Source organism: Egretta garzetta, unplaced genomic scaffold (assembly GCF_000687185.1).
Source record: "Egretta garzetta isolate BGI_Z169 unplaced genomic scaffold, ASM68718v1 scaffold341, whole genome shotgun sequence".
Lineage (NCBI taxonomy): Eukaryota > Metazoa > Chordata > Aves > Pelecaniformes > Ardeidae > Egretta > Egretta garzetta.
In genome coordinates this window covers 20399-37694 of record NW_009258546.1, presented here as the reverse complement: position 1 = coordinate 37694, position 17296 = coordinate 20399, and the positions used below count along the sequence as shown (strand labels likewise).

The 17296-nt window shown below is 42.2% G+C and overlaps 2 protein-coding genes across 7 annotated transcripts in view; one reads left to right on the top strand and one right to left on the bottom strand.

The window, feature by feature from the left end:
• SCAI (suppressor of cancer cell invasion) overlaps positions 1–7815 on the bottom strand; it is a 32930-nt gene extending 25115 nt beyond the window's left edge. For 5 of the 6 annotated variants that reach the window (XM_035903051.1, XM_035903059.1, XM_035903072.1 and 2 more), the window contains exons 1-2: positions 7688–7815; positions 134–229 (exon numbers count right to left, since the gene is read on the bottom strand). In XM_035903051.1, the coding sequence (XP_035758944.1) occupies positions 134–229; positions 7688–7794 (203 nt within the window). In that variant the 5' untranslated portion in view covers positions 7795–7815. The remainder of the gene's footprint in view (positions 1–133; positions 230–7687) is intronic. The other variant, XM_035903081.1, reaches the window with a different exon arrangement.
• Positions 7816–14408: 6593 nt separating this feature from the next.
• Positions 14409–17296, top strand: part of RPL35 (ribosomal protein L35) — an 11166-nt gene continuing 8278 nt past the window's right edge. The window contains exon 1 of the mRNA XM_035903135.1: positions 14409–14456. Coding sequence (XP_035759028.1) covers positions 14409–14456 — 48 coding nt within the window. The remainder of the gene's footprint in view (positions 14457–17296) is intronic.

Here is a 17296-nt window from a genome sequence, read left to right as displayed (position 1 = left end):
AGCGACTATTCCCTCCCTTCATGCTTGAATAACACAGTGAAATCTCAGTCTTAACTGGGGCCCCCTAGGCATACCAGAGATTAAAAGTTGCACTTAAATCCACAGAACACGTCTGCCTACTACATCCCCTTACCGATGTTGCTGTTGAAACTTCCAGAGTTTGGTGTAAACGTCGAATGTTCGACCAAAATAGGATTGCCACTGCTTTTGCCCATACTGAGGTAAATCCCTGCAACAGACAAGTGACAAACGCAGCGTTAGGGAGTAGATTCCAGTCAGCCCAGCATGACAGCAGCGTATTTGTGTCAGTCAGAACAGCTTTGGTCAGAATCGACTTGAAATGCTTTGCAACTCTGCCTGCACCCAGAACTACAAGAACCATGATTCCTGCAGTTTCTTAAAACCTGTTATTACTGGAACCTGCAAGGAAATCCTCTTCAGCTTGGAGGAAGTACATATATCGAGATCTGACCATAGCATCCCTAAAAACATGCCACAAGCCAGACAGCATATTCATTTAACATATATACAAGAAAAGACTGCATAGGCATATAGACATATAAGAAAGAAGCATGTACTGGGGGGAGGAAGAAACTCCTCAGTGTTGTCTCCTAATTACGGCTTTCTACTTTCAGACAAATTCTCTGGTCACTTTTTGAATGCAAAAGGATTGAAGTTATCAGTGTTAATAAAGGTCCCATGCATTCTGCAAGTCTTCTGAGCGACTGCTTACATCTAACCTCTGGGGACACAGACACACCTGAGCTCTGCAGGTTCTATGCAAAAAAGGATGATGCTGTAGCAACAAACTGCAGGTGTGCAGCTTAACTAAGTTTTTTGCAGTAAAACTTTTCCTACTAAGACAATAACTCAGCCTTCAAATGCAAGAACTGTAATTCAATCACTTATTCAAAGAGCAGTTAGTCTAGTTAGTCTAGTGTCTACTGCCAGTCAGTATCCGCAGTCCTCAGAGCCTGGGAGCGCTTGTCCAGCTACAAGTCAGACTGACAAACAGTGCGCCTGGCACAGCAGACCCCTTAGAAAAGGCTGACCCTCCCCAAAAGAGTCCACAAGATGAGTCCTGTCCAACAGCTTCCACCAGTTATACAGGTAGACATTCACTTTCAAGTTAGTTATGAAACATATGGTATATGTACAGTGTATTTATATGGTATTTATTATGAACACATGACAGACTGTACACATGAGCCTGGTCTCTCCAGATGTGCCTGGGATTCTGGAATGGCTACTCCAACACGCAGAACAGCAGCGGATGGAAGCAGCGTTCTCCATGAGCAAGTTAATAGGAGTCAAGTGACTGGACATGTGCAAAACCAGCGGTATTTATAGACAAATACAGTCTAAAGGGCAAAAAGGAATCCACGCTCCCTAACCCCTGTAAACATGCCTTTATCCAGGTTCCTCAACATTACCGGGTTCAACTCAACATCTTGCTAAAAGAGAAGTAGTTTTATGGTTATATGCACAGAAAGCTAAATTGGACTCTTAAAATATCATAGTAAAAATAAAATCAAACCCTACCCAAGAGCAAGCACAATAATCTAATGGAAATTAGTTCATTACTTAGACTGATAATATTTCTTGCTACTTAATAAGGAAATAATATTTTTTTAAATGGATGAGGCTGTTCACTGTGTTTCAGAAAGAGACCCTATAATGTCATACATCAATCAGCTGTCCAAATGTCACCAGGTCAAGCGAGCATATGGATGCTCACAGCTAATATTCACTGGGTCGGGTGACATCATCACCACAACACTCGTCACCCTCTAACTCATAGTTCGTGACACGTCAGAACCTGAGACCTTCTGATTTCTTCGTATCAGTCTCCAGTGCTAGTAAGGCGAGTCAGTCAATCCAGTTCAGTTCTGCTCCACTCGATCTCCATGTCGTGATATATTTCCCCCACCTCACAACTACAGTGTAGCCCTAAGGATTTTAGCTTTACAGGTTGTGCTCTCAATCCTAACAGGCCATCATCTGGGAGTAACCCGAATCTTGGAACAAATGCAGCAGAGAAGATCCAAACCCCTCAGTCTCCCTGAGCACCCGTTGCCTACAAACCTACACAGGAGCTGATTCAAAGGAGGTGTACAACTCTACATGGAAGTGGAACAGCTTTGCAAGACTGCAGTATCTTTCACCTGATTCAGGAAGGACTTCTTCAGGGAATGCTCTCTCAAATCACTGTGCTGGTTAACACACCACCCAACACCTCAGTCTTCAGCAGACAGGCACAGAAAAGCAGCATATTCTACTTCCAAGCCCAGGAGATCAAGGCTGAGGGCAACACCACCTTCTGGTAACCATGCCATGTCCTCTGGAGGAGTAAGACAAGCAAAGCAGTACACTACGATTTCCAGAGCAGCATACTGGCACATTTTTGCTAAATGTGATTGCTTTAACAGCACCCTAGGTAGAAAAGGAAATTAATATTCCTTTGCTCATCAGCCAACTGTACTTCCCACACAGCTTGAAGGGACCTAGCTTAGTTACTACATGTAAGATGAATCCGTTATCAGCTATGACTCTCACCAGCCTGGAAAACCATTCCAGTACTTGCTGCTGCTGTTCTATGAAGATGCCAAGGAACCTGGGCAGGATTTTACCAAAAGAAAAAAAAAAAAAAAAAAAAAAAAAGAAAGAAAATCCCCTCAAACTTGCAATTGGCTGCTCAACATCTTGGAACACACTTCAGCATGGGGAGGAGTAAACAGGCGTATAAACGTGCTTCAGGGCACCAACATCTTCATCCAAATACAGCTTGATGCAAACACGTGCAAATTTAAAGCATTTACTGCAATGAATGATTCACCACTTTCTATTGTTGTAATAGAAGTAAACATTGTAGCTAAACAAAAGAAGTTAAGAAACTGTCCAAATACATGCCTGAGATATATTGCAGGCTCTGCTATAGCAAGAGGTAGTGTTAAATTTAATTAGTACATCAAGCGAATACAAATACCAAACAACACTAAAATTAATCATTAAAAAAAAAAAAAAAAAAAAGAATAAAAATCAAAGTTCCCTGGCCCTAAGTTAAAGAACAACTGAATTAGCAACTTGACTTAAAGAACCCTACCAGTAGTAAATGGGGCTTTCTAGGCCAAGTTGCTTAGGGCATTTGAGCAAAGGTCTAACCTAAGAAAACAAGAAAACATACCCCTCTTCTCTCAAACACCGAGAAGTCTGGTATGTGCACGAAGTAAGAAATAAGCAGTTAACTACTTGCTGATCAAGCATATGCATATACCCCTCATCAGTAAGCTAATAAGCTCTTTACACCTCCCCTGTCCTCTTCCCTTGCGCACCTCTGTCACCCCCTCGATTCTGTACCTTCCTCTCTCTGAGCCTAAGCATTCTTATAAAACCTGGTTCAACTCACCGCACTGCATTAGTTTTGAATATATGAAAATTAGTGGCATTTGAAGAAGCCTCTGTTAGCATGGTGTACACCTTTGGCCATTGTTGTCCCCAGTGACTGCTGGGTGTCCACATGTGTATTTCTCAAGCAGCGTGCTTGCCTAATTGCAGCTGGCATAGCTGCACAATACCACGCGATTCCTCGGCTCCCCAGGGAACAGGAAAGATCTCCATGGAAACAGACAGTAGCACTTGTTCTTTTGATAGTATTCTGACATGGCTGTAATAAAACTTCATTTATGACAATACATTACCATGGTTTCACCACAGATTTTTGCAGACAAGAACTGCCATTGCTGCTATCCATTTACTGTTTTGTGTTCTGAACACCAGGCCTGTTGCTCCTATCTATCAAGAAATTTTGCTGTGAGGAAACGGATGCATAAGCAAACGAGGACATTTAGTGCAGCTTTTCAAATCTGACTAGAGGATCTGCATTATTTTGTGAGAAACAGCCCCCCCAAAATAGTAAAGACTCAGCTGATCGCAGAGTGGATTATTAATACAGCTCCTCCCACTGAAGGAGACAGGGAACATATGATCCAGAAGCAATTACACACCCAACTCGAGATCAAAAGACCTGTGTTATAGTGAGACATTTTGCTACTTCCAGATCTACAGAAGGATACTAGAGCAATATGGAGAGAAAAAGGCAACAGCCTCATCTTCCTCCGGGACACGCCTGGCTGAGGATGCTGGGCACAGAACAGGCAGTGGAGGGCTACTCACTCACGCTGTTAGTGATCACGATCAGCTTTACAGGGGGGAGGAAGTGGCTGCAAGAAGCAATCCAGATGCAGAGGAGGGAATGGAGATGCTTTGATTTAGGACAGTTCTATCCAGAGAAGGACGACAGTTACACACTTCATAACAATAGCCTCCAACAACAAGAGGAGACTGTTTCCAATTTCTTGGCTTTTAAAACATTCCAAACTGGACATGAAGACACAAACTCAGATGTTTTAAAAGGATGGGTTTCTCACACTGGGCACAGAAGACTGGTTCCCTTGCCACACTAGAGTGGCTGCTGCATAAATCCCATAGACAGCCCAGAATTTTATCCAGTTCTTACTGTATGGTCTCAGCAAAGACCAGCAGTACTTATGTGCTGATAATTCATTTTCTGCCAGTAGTTCATTTCAGCCCTGCTGGTGGTGGAAGCCAGATAATACGGGCTGAAAACCAATTCAAGGTGCTGAGCTGTGTTCGGCCAGCACCAGATGGAAGTTGTCTCACAGGGACAACTTCCAGAGACGTGAAGATGTTGAGGAAGTCCTAGAGACTCGGCAGTACACTTCAAAACAGAAGGTTACAATAACTAAGTTTAACATTCAGAGCTTTAAATACATTCACAGTTTTGACAGGTGATAAAAAAGACAATTGCCTTTTATGTTCATAGGCTTGCAGTAATTACAGGCTCCTATTCCCAGAATCTGAGCAGCAGTGGGATAACGGCAATGTGGCATAGCTTCCCAATCCCCTCTAATAACCATGGAGGCAGTAAGCACACCAGCAGCGCTCCCAGGCACTTGCCTCACCGATGCAATCAGTGCAAGAAGCCAGTCCCTTACCAGTACCAGACGGGGTTCAGCCTGCAGCATCACCTGAAGCTAACAGGGTCCTGTTGTTTCTACATCAGCAGCAGCAGCATGGAACAAAACTAAGAGATTCAACTTGCATCTTATCAGCAGTCTACAAAATAAATGCTTAAACACTACCATCTCTTGCCATGAAGGGACAGCAGTTGCAGCCCGTGCAATGAGCGGCAAGACCTTATAATCTGGGAAAAGTACGACAAACATGGAAAGTCTTTTCACTTCTTAAAGTTTCAAGCTTCTTTGTGATACTGAACACATTTAAGCACTGTTTAACATTAAAAAGAAAATAGTAACTGGTGACAGAACACCATGACAAACTGCTTCCTAACATGCTCCCTCTTTCCAACCTTTTTCCAAGAAAAAAAGCAAGTGGGAGTGGGGGAAGGAGAGAAGAGAGCAATTGGAACATACTTCATTAATGGTTGTTTCTAACTTATAGCTCAGGGTGTTCAAAAAGGGAGCACAGCCACCAGAAATGCAACCTGCCCTCTAAGTTACTCTAGCAGGCATGGCCACAAAAGAATGGTATCACTGGCAGTGCGAGCATGAAGTACACTTTGGAGCAGCAACCTTGGCAGATCATCATATGTTTTCCTCAAATGCTGTATTTGGCATCTGTATTGGGAAGAGAGGAAGGAAATGCTACTGAAACAAAGACGTGGCAGGCTGAGCCCTTGCATTTTTGGCAGCAGCAACAGCTAAGCAGCTGCCAACACAGCTATAGGCTCAGTTCCCTGTAGCTGAAGTGCCCAGAGGAGGTTTCAGGAAGGAAATCATTGCTCTCCTCTCCCTCCCCCATCACTTCTCTTCCATGAAACATGGTAGGGACAAGACAATGGCATAAAACACAGCAGCAAAGGCCATCATCATCTTCAAAACAGAAGAAGGCTGGCACGCATCAAATGCATTTATTATGCTAGAGGGAAAAGCAAGCAACTGGACTAAGAATTAGGATATTTGCCAAGTCATTTCCAGGTGAACTAGCCACAAGAGAACAAGCACTAACAGCGGAGATACCTGAAAATTATAATGCTGCTTTATCCAGTCACTATGCCCATAGGAATCACAGGCCTTATAGGTGAAAGTCAAGTTCAGTGCAAGAACCAACTACATTAACTGTGCCAAGTTACAGTAAAGGACAGAGGCAGGCCCCCGTTCTGGTACGTTCTTATTTTCATACAGCAGAGCCGGCTGCTGAAGCCCATCTCTCTATTTTTATTGCCCAAATTTAATCCAAAGGCGTTTTCCATTTTCTTTTCATCTAGCTGGATAAGAAGGTTTCTTTTTGGCAAAATACCATGCATACACACAGAAACTACATCTCTCATCTGGAAGTCTGATACAAATGCTAACTCCTTCCATGCCCAAAGGAAAAAACAGAATGGCTGTAGGTGCCCTGCCATCTCTGCAATCTGAACTCGAGCATCACACATCCAGACATGAACGTATTAATTTGTACTCTTCAGTGACTGAGGCCAAAATTTCAAGCAAGCTGTATCAGAAAGCCAATGTAATGGTGTATATGGTCCTGGAAATCCTGACCTCAAGATCTCACTCCTTTAACTTTAGACCCTATTTCATGGGGTGCTGAATACAGTCACCAAGAACTCCTTGTCTCTACTGCCCATTTACCACTCAGATTTTGGAGCACAAACTGTTTGTTTTGGATTTGGTAATCAACTTCTAAAGCACATGAAAGGATTATCAATAGCAGGGGGTGGGGGGGGAAATTAAAAACATCTTTGCTAACCATCTGTGTTTGAGTAACAGCAAGCTATATGGGCCCAAACATACAGTATTACTCAGAGACCAGTAAGATGCTGAACTGCCAACAAGATATGAGCTAAAAACCATGTTGCTTAAGAGACTACAGCAAAGCTTAGAAATAAAACAGCTCTTGAACACATAAGCTTTAACTCATCATATATTGACATAAACAGGATGCCTATATCACTGTCCAAACATGAACTATTCCCCTTTTACTCTTATTCCCCTTCTTATTGGTACTAACAAAACAGCTAGACTTTCTAGATGTTATTGCAGATGCTTGGTAGATAAATGCAGATTTTACTCTTCTCCACCGTTTAGATTAAGCATTTGTTTCACCATACACATACAGGCTATGGTTTGGATGTTCCTGTTTATCACTTCCTAACCTTCTTCCCAAAAAAGTACTCCCTCCTCACCTTTCCTCCCACCTAGGCTGATCTTTCCCATCCCTTTTTTTCTTTTTGTACAGACTGTGGCATTTTGGACTTGCATGCTGTTGACTGCATACAGCCACACCTAGTCCTTAATTGTGTGCTTCATACACAACATTTCAGTACGAATTCTATCAATTTCACAGAATTTCCAACTTCTAGCTTACTGTTAAATGACATGACTGAGACACTCAGCTCACCTTTCTCACATTTCCTTCCCTACTATCTCAGAAGAAATGGGTGAACCTCTACTCCTACAGACATTCTTACATATACGGTCCAAAACTACCCATACATAGGTGCACGCTGTCCTCTCCTAAACAAGCATACTGGGTTTGAGTTCAAAATGTTCAGTGTACAACTGACACTGGCACAGCATCACTCACACACTGAAGTGTATGTTCCAACACTTTTCTGAAGGAATACTGTCAAAAATGCACTAACCTTAAGCCATTGAATAGCTGTTTAGATTTATCCAATAAGTAGCAAAAGTCTGTCACTGTTTTCCTCTCTGCTTGAGGAATATCATCTTCAGCTCCTCCTGATGACATGATTTCTTTTAGGGCAAACTCAGTCCTATGAAGAAGAAAATAGCCATATTACTCAAAAATGGAGGGCTACTATGAACTCATCCCGATTAGATGCGTGTACGGTTCCATGGGGATGGTAACAAAGAGCATGCAACTCTCCCACAGGTTACTCTTCTCAAGACTCATTAAAAATAACAGCTGAGAATCAAAGCATGGGACTAATTATTGCACAATGCACTAGTTAACAGAGCAAAATTAAAAATTAAAGTGGTACAAGAGTCATAAAACAAAATAACTCTGAGGACTGTATTCACAAACACAAAACTGCCAACAAAAGGACTGTAACACAAACAGTACTTGGGTTTCATACTCGGACAAAGAAATCCTCTCTAAATTTGCCTTTTGCAGAGGTGTTTATCCTGCAGCTCTATTTAGAGACTAGCCTCAGTGCGGTTTACATTCATTTTCTTCTGCAACTGCTGAAAACTGTAGCTTTCTAGTTCCTATTACTAAAACATACTAATTTTAAACAGAATGCTGAAAAATATCCTGCTTCCTCTCTACTTCCTCATGACTTGCTTAATTCCATGGCTTGCACTGCCCACAATTATACCTGCAGCTCTATTTTTACTGTTCATGTGAGCAAAATGTCATATTGTACAGTAATCGTCTGAACAAAACCCCAAGATCTAACACAGATAATCCTAGTATTGAGTAAGAAATAGGAAAGCCTATAACGGCAGAGGGGCTTTTAAAATCTTCCTTGAAACATACACATATCATCCAAAGGTGAGCTACAGATTTCGCAGCAGCAGCAACAAAACATGCTCCTCTGCAAATGGCTGCCAGGTCTTTGGCTCTTCTGTGCTAAGCATTTTAGTGCAAGATAAACACACCTCTAACTGGGCAAATGCAGAGCTTTTACTTTCAGCAACTTCTCTACCGGTTCTGGTAAGCACTTTTGTTAAGCAACAAGTTTCCATTTGTGCAGAAGCTCTGTTTGGGTGCTATTTGCATAAATCATTACCTAGAGGTCCCAATTTGGATGCTATTTGCGTAAATCATTACCTAGAGGTCCAAATTCAAGCCAGGAAATGGCAAAGCTAACTCCCAGAAGCATCTTTCATCAATTGTCAGGAAAAACCTTCATAATAACCAAACTGACTTTAGAAATACTTCCCTGAACGAACATTTCATGGCTATCGGATGCAGAAGGATTTGGCAGTTCCCCCCAGCTTTTGGGGTAAGCTAGAGAGCATATCCCGCCAAGCAAGCAGTTTCGTGATTCCCAGTTCAGAGAAGATGCAGCCCACGTTCACTTGTCTTTTATACACCCACCTGACAGTGCACCAGAACACTAGTGCAAGGACACGGGGCGCACTGCACAAACCGCTTGTTGAAGAGTTCCAGAAAAAGGTAGGAAGCATCTGTTTATTGTCAGGTAACTACAATATGGGTGCCAGACGGTATAAGAGAATTCAAAACATACCAACCAGATGTCAAAAGCTGTTGGCATGAGCCTAGCAAGCAGGACACAAATACCGTGAAGCACCAGCCTGTGTTTGAAACCCCTAAACATTTACATCCACACAGCATGAAACAAACAACACCGAGTACTTAAAGCACCAACATATGAAATCGAAGTGAACAGCGAGAGCCAAAAAACAGATGCCAGAAGCAGCCAGGAGGTGATTCAGGAATTTCAGGAAGAGGGACAATACCCAAGGTCCTGTGTGCTCCGCAGCAAGCGTGACCTAAATCCTGCGGCGAGGCCCTTGGATTCTGCAGTGCTCCACTGTGGTAGACCAGGCACTCTAGAGCAGCTTCAGATACATTTTCAAAAATTGAGGAGCTTACTTAAATTGCAAAGTATGTTTCATACAGTCTGTTTACCCTTTAATGTAATGGTAAAGTCAATTTTATTTCATGCTACCCTTACATTATACTATGCAACTACCCCAACCTCTGCTAGCGTTGGCCAACTGAACCCAGGTTAGCCCTGGCACAGGCAAGGAAAGCCAACTGCAGTTCCTGCACTGAGGGAGTCCGCTAGACCCACTGCGAAGGGGCCATTTATGCAATCAGAGACAGGCTAGAAAATTCACTGCCTGCTGATCTGAAAGGTATCAGAAGGCAGAAAAAAAAAATTGTTGCAGAGAAAGGAGAAAAAACCTCTTTTGGGTTATAGATAATCAAGGTTTATTTTGAAAGCTTACTCCAAGCCCAGCCAGTTCCTAAATATTTAGCCCAATACTAGTCTGTGGAAAGTTAGAAGAACTGGGGACCTGGAGGGGGGAGGAGAGTGAGATTACCAAACTGAAAACAGAGCATTGGAGAATATTCTGTATGGTCAGCCTGCTGATACGGCTATTGGCATGTAGCTTTGGAGCTATTACTGAAGCAGAGGGCAAAAAGCACCTTTTCTGCTCCTGGAAAGAACCTGCAGAAAGCAGAGGGAACAATCTGTCTTCTTATCAGAGACTCCTGGTGAAGGAACCTAGGAAACAAACCACATTTAAGCACATTCTGACATTCCACGGAGACCCTGGAGACACTCCCCCAGGACACTCAGTTTTTCCTTTATTCACAGGTTCAGAAATGAAAAAAAGTATGCTGCAATCAAGGCACACAGATGGTATTAAGGCAACCAGAAGCCTGACTTTAGGCTAAAATGTGGTATTATAGAGCTGGGGTGAGGAGTAAGAGGCAGAGACTTACATGCAGAAGCATGCAAAAGGAGCAGACTTACTTGAATAGTCAGGGGGTTACTTTTTGAAAGAGAGGAAATGAAGTTAAGTCTCAAGTCACTCAAACATATCTCCGGAAAAGAATCCCTACTGGTAAAACAGACTGTTCCACACAGAAGACATGAAACTACAGTACCTGCAAAATTACATCTTGCCTCTACAATTGAATAAGCTGGAATCTTACAAACCAACATGTGTATACACACATCAAGACTTTAGCTTGTATTGCTTTAGAGATCAAAATAGCAATAAATGCCTGATCAAGTTCCACTTTAAAGAGAAGCTGCCAAAAGCACAAAAAGCAGAGGCCTAAAAAAATAAAATAAAAAAACATGAAGCACCAGAACCACAAGTATGAAAGGAAGGGATGGGAGAACACAAAATTAATTAGAATAGAGAGACAGATTATTAGTTCTGGGGAAAGACAACAAAACCCTCTGTCTTCTGAAGTCAGTATCTTACAAAAAAAAATAAATTGTGTTGAAAAATGTAAGAGTTCCACTGCATATTATTAACCCTGTATTTTATATTATTTAAGCTGATGATGACCATCACAAACATGGAATGCGCCCAGTGTTCCAGGGAAGGTGTTCATCCTGGCACAACCAGCAGCACGAAGATGGTGAGAAACAGGAAGGCCAAACCAAAACCCAGCTAGCATCAGCATTTGACCTTGTAAAGCACTGTTACTGACCATGGCCAAACCAGTGGTTTAAAACAAAGAGATGTACTTCTAGCGTTAAGGTACCACAGCTCAAACTGTGCGGGGGTGGTGACTCCGGAGGCCAGGTGGATGCCTTCTTGTTGCAAATGGCAAAATTTTCGCAGACCTTCTGCTAAAACTTCTTGGTTTGTTAACTATTTTAATTTCCATTAAAACCAAGACTCAGCAATAGGATATTGCTACAAAAAGACTGAAATACGGCTAATATTAGCAAACAAAAAAACCCTCACTACAGTAGCTGCTGCCATGAAAACACCCCTACCATTCAGCATTCCAAATATGCCTTCAGCCCGGTTCTGATCTGGATTGCCATATGTATTTCATATAAAATAAAAAAAATTTAAAAAAAAAAAAAAAAAGACTTGCATGTTAGACCTGGAACAAAACACTCAATGCATACTTCCATCAGCATGCTTTGAATTACACATTTAATGCTTATTCTAAGAGGGCTTTGAACAGAACTCTCTACGAGAAACTTGAAAAACCCTGCCCTGCATCATGGTCTGTAAAAATGGTATCTGCCAGCTTTTTAGACCTGGCTTAGCCTAACTGCACTGCCTGTCAAACATTTTTATGGTATTCTCCTCACTCAACCTTGAGCACCTCAACAGTAAGACACATGCAAAAATTAATCTCATTTTCTACTGATGCTTTTAGAGGGAGGGAGGTGACCAGAAGAAGACACTTGAGCTAAGACATCAGAATGAATGGAGAAGACTCAGGGTGCTCATGAAAACCTATTTAATTAGTACACAATAAATTAAACACAGAAGCCTCAATGTGCCCTTTTTGTTCCTGGGTTATTTTATAATAAAACAGCTAAATCACAGCTAAAAGTGGAATGAAATGAAACCTTAGTTACCCACACAATTATGAAGCTATCTCTGTTCCTAATGACCTGAAGATGCACGCACAATTGCCTGTGGCATAGAACAGACACAACAGCCGTAACACCTCTGGGATGACAGAAGGACTGTGCTCCAAATAATCAGCTCTGGACAGTGACAATGGATGAGATCGAGTTTCACTCTCTTGCAGGATAATTAAAGGCGTGTTTGGGCTCTGCCACATACTGCACTCAGAAAACAGGAGTACTTCTAAACTATCCAGCGTATTTATGCATGCACACGGTATAGTGGAAAGTCCTATTGAAAAGCCTTAAAGGTGACACTTTAAAAGCATGAGCGCAGCTCAGAATGGACCAGTTTCTTACTCACTGCATGTCAAAATTATCTTCATGATGATTATAAAATAACACCATACAGAAAATACATTCTAAAAATATTCAGACTGAATCACATCATGGTCAAAGTCTTCCTTCCTTCTAGGAAAAAACAGTCAGGAAAAGAAATAAGGGGTTCAACCAAGAAAGAAATAAAAGCGGCGAAGAATTAAGCACAGTAGTAATAAGCATGACAATTTCTCTCTCTGAGACATCTTTAGAAAAGCTGCCAGAAGGTAATTCTTCTACAGATCTCAAATTCAAAGAAGCATTTTGGTTACAGACATGAAACAGGCACTGCTGCAATTCAAACCCTGCTTTCACTCAGCCACAGCACATGCCTGAATATGAAGGAAAGATGGGAAGGGAAGATGGGAGGAAAAAGGACAACAGAAGCCATTAAAGGACAGGTGAAGCTGGATTTTCCAGCTGACATAACTTATCTCATGCACTGGTTTTGGCTTATCATGCTCCGGAGGGGTGGTATTTGGTGCTGTACAAAGAACGAACTACTCTCACCAGCAGCTCAGGAAAGGAGGAGGTCCTCCCTGCACTGAAGACTGTGTTGTAATGCAGCAGCATTACAGACAGGAGAAAGAATTATTATTAGAAACAGCAAGTGGGCACAGCAAAGGGAAGAATATAGCTACTGACATCGCCCTTTCCTCAGGGACTGCTGAGCTCCAATTGAAAAATATAAATAAAATGCAACCAGTAGCACATCCACAATGCGGACCTCTCCTCTTTGGTACCAGAAGTAACCCCACTTCTGCAGACAGACAGTTCTCCGAATTTTGACAGCCCAACTGTACCAGAAATATCACCTACTTGATTTTTTGGTCTTGTATTTGATGCTTTCTACTTTCTTTCATAAAAAAGAAACTGTTGGGCTGTTCTGCATGGCTTTTTTTTTTTCCTCAAGTAGCATATGTTAAAAAAAAAAAATTATCTCCAGAGTGTGCACAAAAGGAGACACTGAAACATTGGTTTAAAAGACTGTTAAAATAAAAGTCAGCAAATGGTGACTTACAGCAGAACTTATTAGTCTGTCAAAAGATTTTGCCAACTCCTCAGGCCATACAAGGCACAAAAATTGTGCTAGACAAGCCCTGCACTTTGCATGCCAGGTTCTTTCCAACATGCTCTCAGAACGCACAATTCCAGGTCCGCTTAGTACAATATATTAATAGATTTTACAAATTCATCCCCTTGCAGCACCCAGGGTAGAAGAGCTTACAGTCATCCATGATGGCAAGGGTATGCAAAGCAGTTGGAGCTGAAAAGCAGCAGGAGAAGGGGTATGGGAAACGGATGAAAGTTTCATGATGCTAGCCAGTATTTTTGAAGTTATGTGTCACTTACATCACACACGTTTCCACTTCCCTGTGGTTTGCCGTCTTTTGGCTAAGGCTTTCCAGGCTCAGTTGGAAGGGAAAAAGAGTGCTGAAGTCAACAGCATGCACTCCCTACCGGCCCTGTGCTGGGACTCAGGCCTGCAAAGCAAGGCACGCTTTGAGAACGGTGAAAGAACACTCTGGTTCAAGGAAATCAAGCTGACAATGAAAGCCACACATAGATATGTTTAATAACTGCATTACATGCACATCTCCTTAGCCAGATTTATTACTTAGCCAGGATCACTATAACCCACCATTCAGCTGCCTGGCAGAAGAGGGTGGTCATAACTCCACACCTGACACTTACAAGCAAATAAAACCTCACTCTGTAGAAAATTTAGTGATACTATAACTGTATGGCGCACTGTACAGACAGAAGTGAGGAGCATATAAACTCTGCTGAGTAAGGACAGGTAGAACCAGGGGCAGTTTCCTAGGGCTGGATAGCAGAGTTGGCTGGACGCGGCACCTTGACCTCTTGTCCGAGCATTTGTATAACCAATCTGTCTCTTCTTAAGCCATCTCTTCTGCTCAGTTGTGGAATCATGAGCATCTCCTGCCTTCCAGTCAACCTGGACAGCCTCATCACGCGAGTAATTAGCAGATAAAAGCTCTGAGTACCTACTAGCAGTGCTTTATCTACTTCACCTAAGTAGTCAATTGAAAGAACAACTCTTCTCACTAGAGCACCAGCATTAGACTTAAAACTGTCGCCTTGCACTACTAGAGGCAAACAACCTCATTCCGGAGACTTCAGCAGCACATTTGTTCTCTCTGGTGTGTTACCAAGGAAATCAGAGTTCATAGCACTGAACACAGGCAGTACAGAGTACAGGTATTTCCCATACATTATATACAACCTGCTTTTCTTACTTCAAAACCAGAAGAATTTAAATGTTTAGACATTTACACTTTAAACTGTAACTTTCAGAAAAAATTGTATGATTTTGTAAGTATAAGCAAAAGCACATCTTTCAGAAGTAACTCTTCCAAAAATCACGTCTTGTTGTGTCATTTAACAGGTGACTTCACGCACCTTACAAATACTGATCCCCATGGCATTCCAGCCTTCCAAAGGCAGTTTGGATGTTAAACATCGACACTATGCACAGGAACAAATTTATTACAATGCAGAGAACTGATCAATGTGACCCAGTGAAACTTCTTGGCTAAAATTAGAATGAGAATCTGTATTTTATTTCAGGCTCCAGCCATTTTGATTACTGAGCTTTCAGCTCTGTCCCTTAAATAACCCATACACAACCTTCTGAACAGGACAGGACAGCAGATGCAAATCTAACAGGACAGCCCGGGTTCGTTCATCTTGGGGATGGGGATAGGAGGAAGCGCGTTCCCTTTGTTTGGAAGAAAGGCTGCTGTTCTTTCCACCCACCCACCTGAAGGCAGCAAACTGCAAACCAAGCACTGAACAAGGGTGGGTTCCCTATACTAACCTTTAGCCTGAGAATCAGACCTCTCTCTGAGAGATGTAATACAGAACAGGAAACTGCCACTTCAACTACAAGGCCTAAACTCTTGCTGATCTGGAGTTTCATTGCTTGCATCAAATTCAATTGGCCTGGGGTTTACAGTTGAGGCTCTCATTAATATTAAAATTCTGGAGCTGAGCAGGAAGTATGGGGTTAGACACGTGAACTAACGATAGGGGTAAGTGATGGCTGCATCCTAATTCACAGCTTCATGGATAGTTTTACCATTTTAATCAGGAAATCACAGCACAGAAATATAAATTGTGCTTTTCAAATGCTTCCCACTCCTTAGAGATGCAAGTGGTAACCAAAAGGCAAAAGCAAACGCACTTTCTACGTCTATCTTGTTGATACAGGAATTTCCCCAAACTAAGTCATTATTAGAACCACTCTCCACAGAAACCTATGGTAGAAAATTCAATCTATCATGATTTTTAAAGGCCTCAAACCTTGAGTCAGAGAGACCAGCTCTCTCTTCATCCTGACACATCTCCCACACTGTCATTGCCAAAAGGGGACGTGACATAAAGCCAGATGCCCAGTTGGTACCTATTTCTTATCCACAAACTAACAGCAGAAATAAAACTAAGCTCTCGATCATTCATACCTGAAGCCTGGTACCATTATGTCTCAAATCTCTACCGAGAAACATCTGATCTTGCCTTCATCAAGCAAGATGTCTACCTTTGCTCGCTACTTGCTTCTCCTTTTCTTCCACAGACTGGCATACTCGCCTCTCGTGCTTTCTCTCAAAGCCATACCGCACGTTTTGGGAAAACCATCTGTGCGTTTCCATGTAATCTGCTCAGAGTGCTAGTGCTGACATAGCCTCAGACAACACAAAATTAATTAGAACCCAAATTCATTCCTCTCACCAGAGTACCTCACTCTCCATTGAGAACCACTGTCCCAAATTTCCTGAGACACCACTCAGTTCTATTCAAGAAACACTGAAATAAATAATGAACAACCCCCTCTACACACGGGCATGCACGCACGGAAAGCTTCACAGACTGCTGGAGTCAGTTCTTCAGAGGGAAGGGCAAGGAGCAGTTATGCATCAGACCACTTCTTTATAAAATATATGGGGGGGAAAGGATTTCTTTATTATTCCAAGGTTTTTAGTAAAAGTTGGAACCAAACACAGACATTTCTCATCCCCAACCACTGTTCACCTCAGGGCATGTCTGCACTGCAGTGGCTGCAGCTCTTCCAGATGTACCAAGCTCCTTTTACAGTAGCTTGCTTGGACGCTGCAGGAGGCATCTGCGAGCAGGCTGAGACCCCCCCGGTCTGCTGGCAGGGTCTGTAGTCCAGGAGGACCAGCAATACCCAGGTCTAGCTTAAGGAACAACTAGATTGTTTCTGCACCAGCTATGCTCACTGCTGTATAAACATGCACCCAGAATACACAATGAAAAGGACTTGGGCAGAGCCCAGGCTTTGGAGACATTTTTTTGTTTGACCAGCACAAGAGAAAGCAACTTACAACATAACTTAAGACAGAGAAACACAGAGCTATTTTATTTAGCTGATAATGCTGGTCAAATTATGTTCTCCTTGCCTGAATGTTTGCTTGTTTCAAAAAGGCATGAAGGAGAAATGCAGCATGAACTAGGAGGGTGAAAAACTTCTGTTTTGTAAACAAATTACAGTGTGGCTGACTGAAAATCACCTGCAAACGCAACTAGTTCTACTCCAATTGGGAATTCACCAAGGAAGTGTGTTTCCTACTAAAATATACTCATTTTACAGAGAACTTGCAGAAATAGTACTACCCCTAAAGATTAAGCAAGAGGGAAGACATTATAAAACAAATAAATAAATAAATGTATAAATAAAACCATACAAACCCAGCTGAGCCTGTGACACTAACCCATACATTTATGTATGGTCACCCTCTCTTAGAGAGGCAGGAAGCCTGGGCCAACATCAACCTGCAC